The following is a 12931-nucleotide window of genomic DNA, read 5'->3' on the forward strand; positions in this document are numbered from 1 at the left end:
GGAGCTTATAAGCAACCTTTCCAACACGTTCCAAGATAGGAAATGGACCATAATAACAGGCAGAAAACTTGAGAGAATAGCGCAGAGCCATTGTGGACTGCCTGTAAGGTTGTAACTTTAGGAAGACGGTCTCCCACCTGAAATTCTCAATCAGTCCTGCTTCTATCAACTATTTGTTTCATCCTATTCTGTGCCTTAGCCGAATTTTCCTTCAAGAGAGTACTCATGTGATCTCGTTCCTGTAAGAGTTCTGCAACTGCTGCCACAGGGGAAGTAGATATAGGAAGAATAGGAAGTTGAGGACTGACCCTATAGAGTGCATGAAATGGACTCATTATAATTGAGCTCTGGTAACTAGTGTTGTACCAATACTTAGCAAGACTAAGCCACATAGCCCCTTTCTTTGGTTTAGCAAAACACATGCATCTTAGATAGGATTCGAGACATTGATTCAATCTTTCAGACTGACCATCCATCTGAGGATGATAAGCACTACTGTACTGAAGTTGTGTGCCTAGGAGCTTCATAAATTCCTTCCAAAATTTACTAGTGAAGATCTTGTCCCTATCTGACACAATAGAACGAGGAACCCCATGCAATTTAAAAATATTGTCAAGGAATACTTGTGCCACCACACCAACATTAAATGGATGAGCTAAGGGAATGAAGTGGCCTCCTTTTGTGAATCGATCCACTACAACAAGAATTGTATCATAACCCTTAGAAGATGGTAACTTCTCTATGAAGTCCATTGCAATATCCTGCCAAGCCTCCTAAGGAATAGGAAGTGGTTGCATCAATCCAGGATATGCTGCATGATCTGCTTTGCAGCGTTGACAAGTGTCACAAGTTGCAATGTATTTGATGACCTCCTCCTGCATCTTAGGCCAAAAAAAAAAACACTGCTGCACACGAGTTAGAGTCCCTTTAATTCCAGAATGACCCCCAAAGGATGAATCATGACAAGCTGCCAAAATCTTTTGTCTGAGATTTAAAGAGGCTCCAGTATAAATTCGATGGTTGAATTTAATCAATCCATTGTTCAAAGAGTACTTTGGATGTCCTTGAGGTTGCACTATTAATTGTTGTAGGAGGTATGTAGCAGAAGAATCACCTGCATAAGAAGATTGGACCTCATTTAACCAAGTAGGAAGCACCATAGTGATAGCCAGTAGGGATGCTTGATCCTCATTCTTCCTTGATAAAGCATCAGCAACCCTGTTGTCAACCCCTTTTTTATACTGAATAGTATACTCTAGTCCCAAGAGCTTGGAGACCCCTTTATGCTGAAAGTATGTATAGTTTTTGCTCCAAAAGGTGCTTAAGAATCTCATGGTCGGTTTTGATGACAAAAGGGGAACCTTCCAAGTAATGCCTCCATGTTGTACAAGCATGTAAGATAGCAAACAACTCTCTTTCATAGGTAGAAAGTCTTTGATTTCTGGGACTCAATGACTTAGGCCTCGTTTGATAACAAGTTTTCACTTAAATTAAAATGTTAAGCACTTATTTATGTTAAGTGTGTTTGATAAGAGTTATTTCTCCACCACTTAAATTAATCAATTAAGTTAAAAATCGCTTATTTTGATAAGTCAAAATATTTAGCTTAACATTTTAAGTTCAATAGTATAACTAATATTTTTATATTCAACACTTATTTTTAGTATTTATCAAACAGTTACATCATTAATATTTTCAGCACTTATAATATTCATCACTTAATTTTCAGTTTTATCAAACAACACCTTAGATAAATAACATATAGGCCTACCTTGTTGCATTAAGACTTCCCCTATTCCACTCCCATTTACATCGCATTCGAGAACAAAAGGCATAGAAAAAAGCAGGCAGAGCCAAGACTAGAGCCCATGTCATGATCTGTTTCAATTCAGAGAATGCTAGTGTAGCTTCAGGGTTCCATTGAAAACTATCCTTCTTAAGCAGTTATGTAAGTGGTTTACTTATGCTGCCATATCCTTTGATAAAGCGTCTATAATAACCAGTTCGTCCTTGGAATTGCCAATCCACCATGGCTGCAATCTTGGAAGGATCTGTAGCTACTCCAGCCTTGGAAATCACATGCCCCAAATAAGCAACATGGTCCACTGCAATGTCACATTTGGAGGCTTTAGCAAATAACTGCTATAATAACCAGTTCGTCCTAAGAAGCCCTTCAAACCCTTGAGTGTAGTAGGAAGTGGCCAATCCACCATGGCTGCAATCTTGGAAGGATCTATAGCTACTCCAGCCTTGGAAATCACATGCCCCAAATAAGCAACCTGGTCCACTGCAATGTCACATTTGGAGACTTTAGCAAATAACTGATTCTGATCCAGCAATTTAAACACAAGTTCCAAGTGTTGCCTGTGTTCCTCCTCATTGGCACTATACACTAGTATATCATCAAAGAAAACTAGTACAAATTGTTTTAGATAGGACTGAAAGATACTGTTCATTAAGGATTGGAAGGTTGCAGGTGCATTAGTGAGCCCAAAAGGCATCACAAGGAACTCATAATGCCCTAAGTGAGTTCGTAATGCTGTTTTGTGGACATCTGCTGCCAACATTCGAATCTGGTGATAACCAGATCTTAAGTCAATCTTCGTAAAGGTTGTTGCTCCTTTCACTTCATTTATGAGCTCCTGAATAATAGGAATGGGGAACTTATCCTTTACAGTGGCTTTGTTAAGCTCTCTGCAGTCAACACAGAACCTCCAAGTGCCTTCTTTCTTCTTTACCAACAACACACGGGAAGCATAAGGGTTGTTACTAGGTTGTATTACCCATGATTCAAGCATTTCCTGCACTAACCTTTCAATCTCATTTTTTTGATGGTGAGAGTACCTAAAAGGTCTCACATTAATGGGGTTTGTGGCTGCCTTCAAGAGAATGGCATGGCCATGTGTTCTTTTAGGATGCAGGGTTGTGGGTGTCTTAAATAGAGTACCTAAAAGGTCTCACATTAATGGGGTTTGTGGCTGCCTTCAAGAGTTGCATGGCCATGTGTTCTTTTAGGATGCAAGGTTGTGGGTGTCTTAAATAGATGTTGGTAAGGATGTAAGAGAGTGGGAGTACCCACAGCCTATTGTAGTTTCTGTAGCTGATGGAAGACAGTTACTAGTTAAGGCTAAATGCAATGACTGCAGCTGGAACATGCAAAATACCAGGTTTTCTTTTACCTTGCGAGTCTTACATTTGGGTGACTATGATATAATCTTAGGAACTGATTGGATGAGAATGCACACAACTGTTACTTTTAATAAGTTGATAATTAACAAAGATAAGGAGCAGATGGAACTTAAAGGCATTACTGAGAAGGCTATTCTTAAGCTCATGTCCTTTAAATCCATGAACAAACTTGTTATTAACAGGTGGAAAGGGGTTACCTCTAGTCTATTCCTAATACAACCACAGGCCATCTACCAAAAACTCCACCTTACTTCCAAGGCATGAAGGGAAACAATGATTGGTTCAGCCTCCACATTAGTGGCATACTCAGACTCCACTATCTCAACATCCTGCTGAATTTCTTGCTCTTCCTCTAACAATTCCTCCCCATTCAAAACATTCAACTTCTTATTAGTACATTGATGGCCTGGGAAGAATTTATCTCCACGCCTCCAACAAGTGCTAGGGACCCTCTTTTGAGTAGTATTTGGGTTGGTTAAGGGTTTTGATTCAGGAAGTTTATAGATGGAATTGGCAGAGGTAGTATTTGTTTGATTTTGTGGTTTGTAAGTAGTGTTTGATATCCATGGTTTACTGGTTATTGGAGAGCGGAATGTAGGTTTTGGTTTGACTGCTTCCAGTACATCCTTGAGATGGGATTCTTGAAATTTCGATTGTCTAATTGCAGAATATAGGCTGGTTGGTTCAAATGATCTCACTGCAGATCTAATTTATGGTTTTAGGCCAGATATGAAGCTCGAAACATAATAAGATTCAGTAATAGTGGGATATACCTTCTCCATCTTAAGCTTAAGGGATTTATATTGATCCTGATAAGCTACAGTTGTTTCCTCCTTGAGTTGTTGCATTTGCTGCACCACATCGTCCACCTCAGTGTCCTTGAATCGTTTCTCTACCTCTTCTACAAACTCACTCCATGGTATATAAGGATGGCTAGGGGACCAGTTCCTAAACCATTTCTCAGCCCTTCCACGAAGGTACATACCTACTATCGGTATTTTTCTGTTCTCTTCAACTTTGAAAAGTTGAAAATACTTGTTGCGTTTGCTTACCCATGATTCTACTTCAGACCCATTAAAGGATGGCAAATCGCACTTAGGTAGAAGCTTGTTGAAGGGAAGATTCTTACCCTGGAATCCCTCCCCTGTTTTAGAGATCGGACTGCTTCCTGGAATTTCTTTCTCTGAGTGAAAGAGGGTTTGATGTGGGTCTTGGTTAAGGGTAAAATGGGCGGAAGATGAAGGAATGTGAGATTCGATGTTGGGTTGGATGTGTTTGGCTATTTTGTAAACCAGATCCTCTAAGGATTGCTGGGAGTGCATCTGTTCCTTTTTGAGTTGGGTCTGGTCAATGAGAATAGCCTCGATTCTCCTTTGTTGGGCAGTTTGTGCATCCTGGAACTGAGACTGTATCTTTTGCAAACGCTCAGTGGTTGCCTCCGATCGGTCATTGAACTTTATAGTAAGCTCCTTGAGTTGTTGTTCAACCGTTCCATTTTTGCCTTAGCTTTTCGAACTGCTGCTCTTGTTTTGTTTGTATGTGAAACTTACCATTCACGGAATGGCTGAAGGAAGGGGTGTCTCTGATATCAATGTCAGAGGTTGGAATTTCTAACGTTAGTTCCAGATTTAGAGGGCGAGTCTTGGCGCAACGGTAAAACGTTGTTGTCGTGTGACCAGAGGTCACGGGTTCGAGTCTTAGGAGCGGCCTCTTGCCAATTAAATTGGCAAGGGAAGGCTTGCCCCCAATACACCCTTGCGGTGGGACCCCTCCCCGGACCCTCGCTCAGCGGGGACACGTAATGCGACCGGGCCGCCCTTTTTTTTTTTTTTTTTTAGTTCCAGATTAGGGATGAGGGAAGAAGAATTAGAAAGAAGAGTAAGGAGGGGAGAATACAGAATTAAGAGAGATTCAGAAGAAGAAACTGATACTATTCTCATTGATGCTGAAATAAAGGGAAGCATGACTTTTAGTAGAAGGTGTGTACAACCTAGGTCAGGAAATCTGTTACAAACACAGCTGTATAAAGACAGATGTCCCAACAACTTACTATCAGCCAAAATAGGTGACACCTCACCAAATAACTCTATAAGGGAAAACAACAATACCAGAAATACCCAGAGCTAAACGAAAATAACAGAATTAACAGCTAACATAAATGGACCGTAACATAACAGATTCAATCCTTAAACTTCTTCCTCGTAGCATACGTAACATAGGATCACCCTCATTGGATGCTTGAACCTCTTCTTACCATGCAGGAATAGTAAGGGATAGAGCTAGAAGGGATCAGGAATCTTGTATTTGCCTAGATAAGGCATCAGCCACTATATTTTCAGTCCCTTCTTGAATGGTATACTCCAAGCCAAGTAGTTTTGAAATGCCTTTATGCTGCAAGTAATTATGAAGCTTTTGTTATAGCAAATGCTTAATACTTTCATGGTCCGTCTTAATTACAAATGGAGAATTTTATAAATAATGCCTCCAAGTAATACAAGCCTGTAAAATAGCTAGTAATTCCCTCTCATAAGTAGATAAAGACTGATTTCTAGGACTCAAGCATTTAGATAAGAAGCATATAGGTTTACCTCTCTGCATCAAAACAGCCCCTATTCCAGTCCCACTAGCATCACATTCCAATGTAAAGGGTTGATTGAAGTCAGGAAGTGCTAACGTAGATGCTTCAGACATATCTGTTTAAGTTGTTGGAAAGCCCCAATAGCTTTTGGGGACTAGATTAACTGATCTTTCTTAAGCAACTCAGTCAATGGCTTGCTGATAAGGCCATAGCCTTTAATGAACCTTCTGTAATAACCTGTAAGCCCCAAGAAGCCCTTCAGCCCTTTGAGTGTTGTTGGAATTGGCCAATCAACCATTGCTGCCACCTTAGATGGGTCTGTAGCTACCCCATTTTCCGAGATAATGTGACCCAAATAGGAGACTGACGTCACTACAATGTCACATTTAGACCCCTTAACCAACAACTGATGTTGGTGCAAAAGCTGAAAGACCAACTCAAGATTTTTCAAATGTTCTCTTCGATTGTCTCTAGATTAAGATATCATCAAAAAATACTAATACAAACTGTCTTAGATAGGGCTAGAAAATTGAGTTCATTAAGGATTGAAAAGTGGTTGGGGCATTAGTGAGCCCAAAAGGCATCATTAGGAACTCGTAATGCCATGTGTGAGTCCTTAAAGCAGCCTTGTGTATGTCATCAAAATTCATCCTGATTTGATGGTAATCCGACCTCAAGTCTTAGAGAACACCACACCAACCCTTTGTAGTTCATCAATTATATCTTGAATGATTGGTATGGGAAACTTATCCTTCACAGTCACCTTGTTAAGTTCTCTTTAGTCCACACAAAATCTCCATGCACCATCCTTCTTCTTCACAAGAAATACAAGTGAGGCATAAGAGCTATGGCTTGGTTGGATAATCCCAGAATTAAGCATTTCAGCAATCAGTCCTTCTATCTCATTTTTTTGATGATAAGAATAAGGATAGGGTCTTACATTAACTGGCTAGGTATGAAATGGTCATGTGACCTGATAGGAGGTAAAGAGGTTGGTACTTGAAACAATGTGTTGTATTGCTGGAGCCCGGATTGATATGGAGGTGGAGCTGGGGTAGTGGGTCCTTATGTGAGGGTTCAGGTTGTATTTGGGGTTCTGGGAAAGAGTGGTGAGACAGTAAGGAGAAATAAGGTTGAAGTGACCCCTTCCAACCTTTGGAAAGAAGTCAGTTCATAGACTTAACAAATAACAATTTGGGTGAGATTTCCTCTCCCAAGCCTTTCAACTCAATAAGCTTCTACTCCTTATGCACTAGCAACTTGTTTTTCTCAAAATCAAAGGTGATTGGGGTGTGTTGCCTCATCCGGTCAGACCCTAAAATTAAGTCATAATCTATGAAGCACTCGGAGGTCAATGTACGCGTATCCGATACTCCGAGTACGGGGACACGGCTGGGAAGTATCCCCTTTTTTCTTTTCTTTTTTTAATTAGGGGATACGCCGGGGACACACCGGGGATACTTTGGGGATACTTTAGGGGTTTTTAAAAAAAAAAACTTTGAAATTATGGAGTTTTTTTTTTAAAAAAACTCAGAAAGTTCAAGGATTATAATTAAATTAATCCTAATCCACTAACTCACCGTATACACAGGTACAAAAGGAAGAAATTCCCAAATTGATTTCTTCTTCTCTCTTCTGTCGAGGAACCCTAACTAAAAAATCTTTGGTTTTAGTCTTCGTTCTCTTCTGTTCGACTTCGGCTTCTGCCAATCTATCACTTGCTGAGCCGGAATTTGAGACAATGAAGGAGAAATAGATGAAGAACATGGAGATATATTAGAATAGTTTTTAAATTCAATAGTTCAAGCAGTTTTAAGTATAAATGTTTGCCTTTTTATGAATTAATGACTTATTAGTTGATATTGTAGATGTTATGTGTGGTTTTATAATGACTTATGAGTATTATTTGTGGTTTTATAATGACTTTATGAATGTGATTTGTGATTTATATATTTATGTATTTTTAAATTTTTTCACTATAATTGATATATATATTATTAATTATAAATAAAATTTACCACCGTACCCGTATCTCATATTTTTTAGAAATGCTGTTTGCCGTACCCGTACGCGTAGCCGTATCGGTGCTTCATAGGTCATAATCACCTAGGTCTAGAATTCTAAGAGTAAAAGTGAACCTGGTGCAATGCATGCTCCAGCCATAATCCTTGCATTTCGTGTGCACCATTAATTGTCTCCCATCTGCCACTGTCACTAAGGCTAGCTTGACTTTGAGAAGAGGTATGAGCTCATTAGCAAGCTTCTGGTCGAGGAAGCTATGAGTGCTCCCACTGTCGATCAAAATCATGATTGGCTTCTTCTTCAGCACCCCCTTAAGCATGAATATTCCACTAGTGAGTCCATCATCAAGGGCATTGATGGATAATGTGGGGTCGCTCAGTCTCCAATGACTATGCCTCCTCCTGCCCTGTGTCTACAGATTCCCCAACCAGCATCTCCTGTTCCTCCTGCTCTTCATCCTCTGCATTCATCATGTTTAAAGTTAGTAGAGTTTTGAGGAAGTTTAGGTTCAGTTAGTTTACTGTTTGATGGCTGTATGGGTTTGGTAGAAGGATGGATAGTACTAGACCTTGGTTTAACAGGGAGTGGAGAACGAAAAGTAGGTTTAGGCTTAACAGCCTCTAAAACATCCTTCAAATGCGTTTCTTGATATTTAGCCAATTTAATGGCAGAATACGGACTAGAGGGTTCAAATGCTCTCACAACAGATCTAATCTCAGATTTTAGCCGAGTCATAAAACTTGAGACATAGGACTCAGTGTGATCAGGATGTACCCTTTCCATTTTTAACTTAATGGCCTCAAATTGTTCCTGGTAAAACAGTACACTGGAGGTCTACTTAAGCTGTGATAGCTGCTGAACAACACCCTCTATTTCAGTATCTTGGAATGGCTTCTCCACTTCAAGCACAAATTCGTTCCAAGAGACCTGGGGTGAACGGGAATCCAGTTCCTGTACCATCTTTTAGATCTGCCATGAAAATACAAACCAGCAAGCAACACCTTGCGTTCCTCAGCCACCTCAAATATTTGGAAATATTTATTGCATTTACTGAGCCACAAATCACCCTCAGCCATCAAACGAAGGTAAGTCACACTTTGGTATGAGTTTATGAAAGTATGGTGCCCTTTCAGGTTGGTGAGAATCACCATTCACAGATCCCGGGGTAAGTACCAAGGATTCCTCTATCAGGATGGCTTGAACTAGGTTGGTATGGGTTATTTGGGTTTGGTGGTGGGGTTGAGAGAAAGGTAGAAGATTGGGTGGTCTCTTTTTCCCTTGGTTTCTGAAGAAGGAAGGCCAGATGGCCGGTGATTTTCTCCAGGGCCTGATTAGAGTCCAATTGGTCCTTCCTAAGTAGGTTCTGCTCCAGGAAAAGATGATCCATCCTCTTTTGTTGATCCAACTGCTGCTGCTGAATCTTCTCCAGAGTTTCTGCGGTAGTTTCAGATCTGTCGTAGAACTGAATGGAAAGGCTTTCAAGTTGTTGTTCCAATGCTCCCGTGGTGGCTTGTGCATGTTGTGTAGCAGCTCTGGTTTTCTTATAAGAGGTGCTAACCATTCACAGAATGGCCGGAGGTAGGGTGACTTTGATACCAATGTCAGAAATAGATTCTGGAATTAATATTAGAGGGAGATTAGAAAGTTTAGAGTGTTAGAAAGTTGAGTTAGAGAGGAAAGAAGATAGAAAGTGAGGAAAGAAATTCTTAACATTCTTAATTATAAATTTGCCTACATAGGTCTGCCCTTGACTAGCCGCTGTTACAGAATGCCAGCTGTGGTACTAGAGCTGGCATAAGTACCTCTAATAGCATCTCCAATGCAAGCACCCTTCAAAGTTGCCAAAACTTAACACATCATCTCAAAATATATTATTTTATTTTCTCTCTCATCCACATCCCCTTTAGCATTTTTTTTAAAAAGGCTCCAATTCTAAACATCTCTAAAAGTTGCAACTATGGTTCCACAAATCATTATTTTATATATAATTTATTTTAATTATAAATATTGCCATAAAATTCCACCAATAGTAGGCAACTAAATCATTTTTTATATTAAAAAAAAGAAAAAGTAAAGGTGCTAAAGGGGTGCCAAAAATTGGCAACATTGCTATAATCATTTAAGCAACCTTTGTTACTCCAATGCAAGACACTCTTTCTAGCACCCTTCCAAGCACCTTGCATTGGAGATGCTCTAATAGTCCAAAATAGGCTATAATAGACTGAACAGGAAATAACAGAATGAAATAACAACAACGATAAAGGAAATAACTCTTAAAAAGAGAACTAAGCCTAAACTTCCTAAGTAATTAAACTTCCTAATTAAGCTTGATTAAACTTCTTCCTTCTGCGACACATAACGTGATCATAAACATTATTTATGGTGGAAGTTAGTTATAGTTGTAATTATTCAAAATAAATTTGATATTGATCATATTTACATGTTCAAATTTTTCTTCTTGACTGTATAGGTGCCTTGCATTGCTGTAGTTGAGAATATGTGTCACTTTGATGCTGATGGGAAACGCTACTACCCATTTGGCAGAGGTTCTGGCTCTCAGGTATGCACATTATCTAATGACCAATTTTCCTGTTCTTCAGAATATAAGGGGATTTTGATTAGAGCATAACAGGTATCATATTTATTTGAGTTAGTATATTAATGCACTTCAGTGATATGTTTGCAGGTTGTGCAGCAGTTTGGAATCCCTCATTTGTTTGACCTTCCAATTAGGCCAACTGTAATCCTATTAATGAGTTCTCCACATATATTCTTTTTTATGCTTGCTTATTGTTTATATATATATATATATATATATATATTAAATGGTTGGATAGTGGTTTTCAAGTTTCTTTCAATTGATTTATAGGTATTTTATTTTCAATCCCCGTTTGATGGCTGAAGTTCTTTTATGTTCTTTATTCGTAACTCTTTTTATCCAAAATCGATTGAAAATTACAAATTTTTGGCATTTGGGCACATATGTATTTGTTATTAATCCAAATAAAAGTTTAAATTTATTGTACCCAAGATTCTGAAGAAACTATGTAAACTCTTTCTTGCAAACGAAGCAACTATACTCTTAAAAACGAAAAACTATGAAAGTGTTTTTTAATTTGTATTCCCTCCCCTGAGTTATTGGCATCATGTTCTATCCTAAGTAATAAAATATTTGAAATTGTCTGCTGAAATGCACTATCTTGGTTTCATTAATTGTCAAGCTATCTGCTTCTGGAGATAGTGGAATGCCGGAGGTGGTGGCTGATCCTCAAGGTGAAGTTTCAAGGAGTTTTCAGGAACTTGGTGTCTGTGTTGTGCAACAATGTGCCAAGATTCGTCAGCAAGGTACTTAAACTCCATCATATCTTAGCAGAAAGGTAAATTATGAAGTGGTAGTGTAATTAGAAGATTGTTGTAATATGCATGTCACACCAAGTCTTAGTTATGCAAAGCTCTAAATGTGAAAAGGTCAGATTGGAAGTATTGCTTTGGAAGGATTTGTAAGAAATAGAAAAAATTTAAATTCAATATATTTGGTTGAGAAATTTTCAATATACTCTAGCTAAAGGTGAGCTGGGATAAATAATTGTTTTTGCTATGTTCTTCTGTTTATAGTTTCAACAGCTGTCATGTATGATAAATCAATTAAGGCAATCAAGGTGAAGGTGCCAGATTCAGATGATGAGTTTCTTTTGCACCCTGCAACAGTAAGACGGAATGACCAATCTGCCCGAAGTGTGGTATGCTGGAAATTTCTTCTTGACATTTTATTTACCTCACAAACGTGCTGACCTTGATTTAATGTTACAGAAGATTTTTTGCACTGCCCTTTGTTTTAATATTGCACTTCTGGTAAAACATTAGTTTCTACATGTAGTCGTATTTAATGGGAAAGGAAAGTAATATCTTCTTCACACCTTTCAATTAGATTTACAGCATATATATATATATATATATATATATATATACACTCAAGGAGTCCTATAGAGTCCTATATTGCTGCTAAGTATATCCCTATATCAGTAATATTAGTTACACTAATTATAGTTGTAACACTCCCCACAAGCTGGAGTATAGATATTGATCATGCCCATCTTGGTGCAGATATAATCGATCAGAACCCCCGGTAAGGCCTTGGTAAACACATCTGTTAATTGGCTTCCAGTTCTAATATGTGTAGTTGTGATTGTACCATCTTCCAACTTTTCTCATGTAAAATGACAATCAACTTCTATATGCTTGGTTCTTTCATTAAACACATAGTTATTTGCAATATAGATAGCTGCTTCATTGTCACAATACAGCTTCATAGGTTTTGTCTGAACAAACCCAATTTCACCAAGTAGACGATGTAACTAGCTCGGTATTCAGATTCCACACTGGATCTAGAAACTACATTCTACTTCATACTTTTCCAAGAAACAAGATTTCCCCAACAAACACACAATACCCACTGGTAGAAGATCCATAACATAGTTTGCATCGGTGAAACCTTTTGCAACGTGATGTCTATGATTCTGAACGACAACATCCCAGTGCGTTGTTCTAGGTGAGGACATGAGGTTGACTTACCACACTTACCAGAAATGAAATGTCTGGACGAGTGATTGTGAGATAATTCAGCTTGCCAACAATTCGTTTGTATTTCTCAGGCTCCTTGAGTAAGTCACCATCATCAGGCTTCAACTTCACATTTGGTACCATTGGAGCATTACAAGTTTCTCTGTCAATTAGACCGACATCTTTTAACACATCTAAACAATATTTTCTTTGATTTAAACAAATCCCTTTCCGGTTGCGGAATACCTCTATTCCCAAGAAGTATTTCAAAGGACCAAGGTCCTTCGTCTGGAAGCAAGTACCAAGGAACTCCTTCAACTTCTTAATCCGAGCAACATCGTTGCCCATAATTACAATGTCATCAACATGCACAACATGTTGCATCTAGAACTTGAACTGAAGTAGAAGACTGAAGGATCATATGCACTTCGGCATAAGCCGAATTCCGTCACTACAGCCATAGTTATTAAATGCGCATGGCGCTAGAGGTCCTAAAGCCTTGGCGCATGGCGCGCACCATAGCGAGACAAGGCACACTTACAAAAACAAAAATTATAAAACTATCAAACTAACATAAAAATG

General features: G+C 38.7%; 1 protein-coding gene across 3 annotated transcripts in view; it reads left to right on the forward strand.

Moving 5' to 3' along the window:
- The window catches only part of LOC136202841 (fe-S cluster assembly factor HCF101, chloroplastic), a 38515-nt gene that overhangs the window by 7812 nt on the left and 17772 nt on the right, over nucleotides 1-12931 (forward strand). For 2 of the 3 annotated variants that reach the window (XM_065993766.1, XM_065993769.1), the window contains 4 exons: nucleotides 10260-10349; nucleotides 10476-10529; nucleotides 11011-11134; nucleotides 11405-11529. In XM_065993766.1, the coding sequence (XP_065849838.1) occupies nucleotides 10260-10349; nucleotides 10476-10529; nucleotides 11011-11134; nucleotides 11405-11529 (393 nt within the window). The remainder of the gene's footprint in view (nucleotides 1-10259; nucleotides 10350-10475; nucleotides 10530-11010; nucleotides 11135-11404; nucleotides 11530-12931) is intronic. The other variant, XM_065993767.1, reaches the window with a different exon arrangement.

The sequence above is a fragment of the Euphorbia lathyris genome, chromosome 8 (genome assembly GCF_963576675.1).
Source record: "Euphorbia lathyris chromosome 8, ddEupLath1.1, whole genome shotgun sequence".
Taxonomy (NCBI): domain Eukaryota; kingdom Viridiplantae; phylum Streptophyta; class Magnoliopsida; order Malpighiales; family Euphorbiaceae; genus Euphorbia; species Euphorbia lathyris.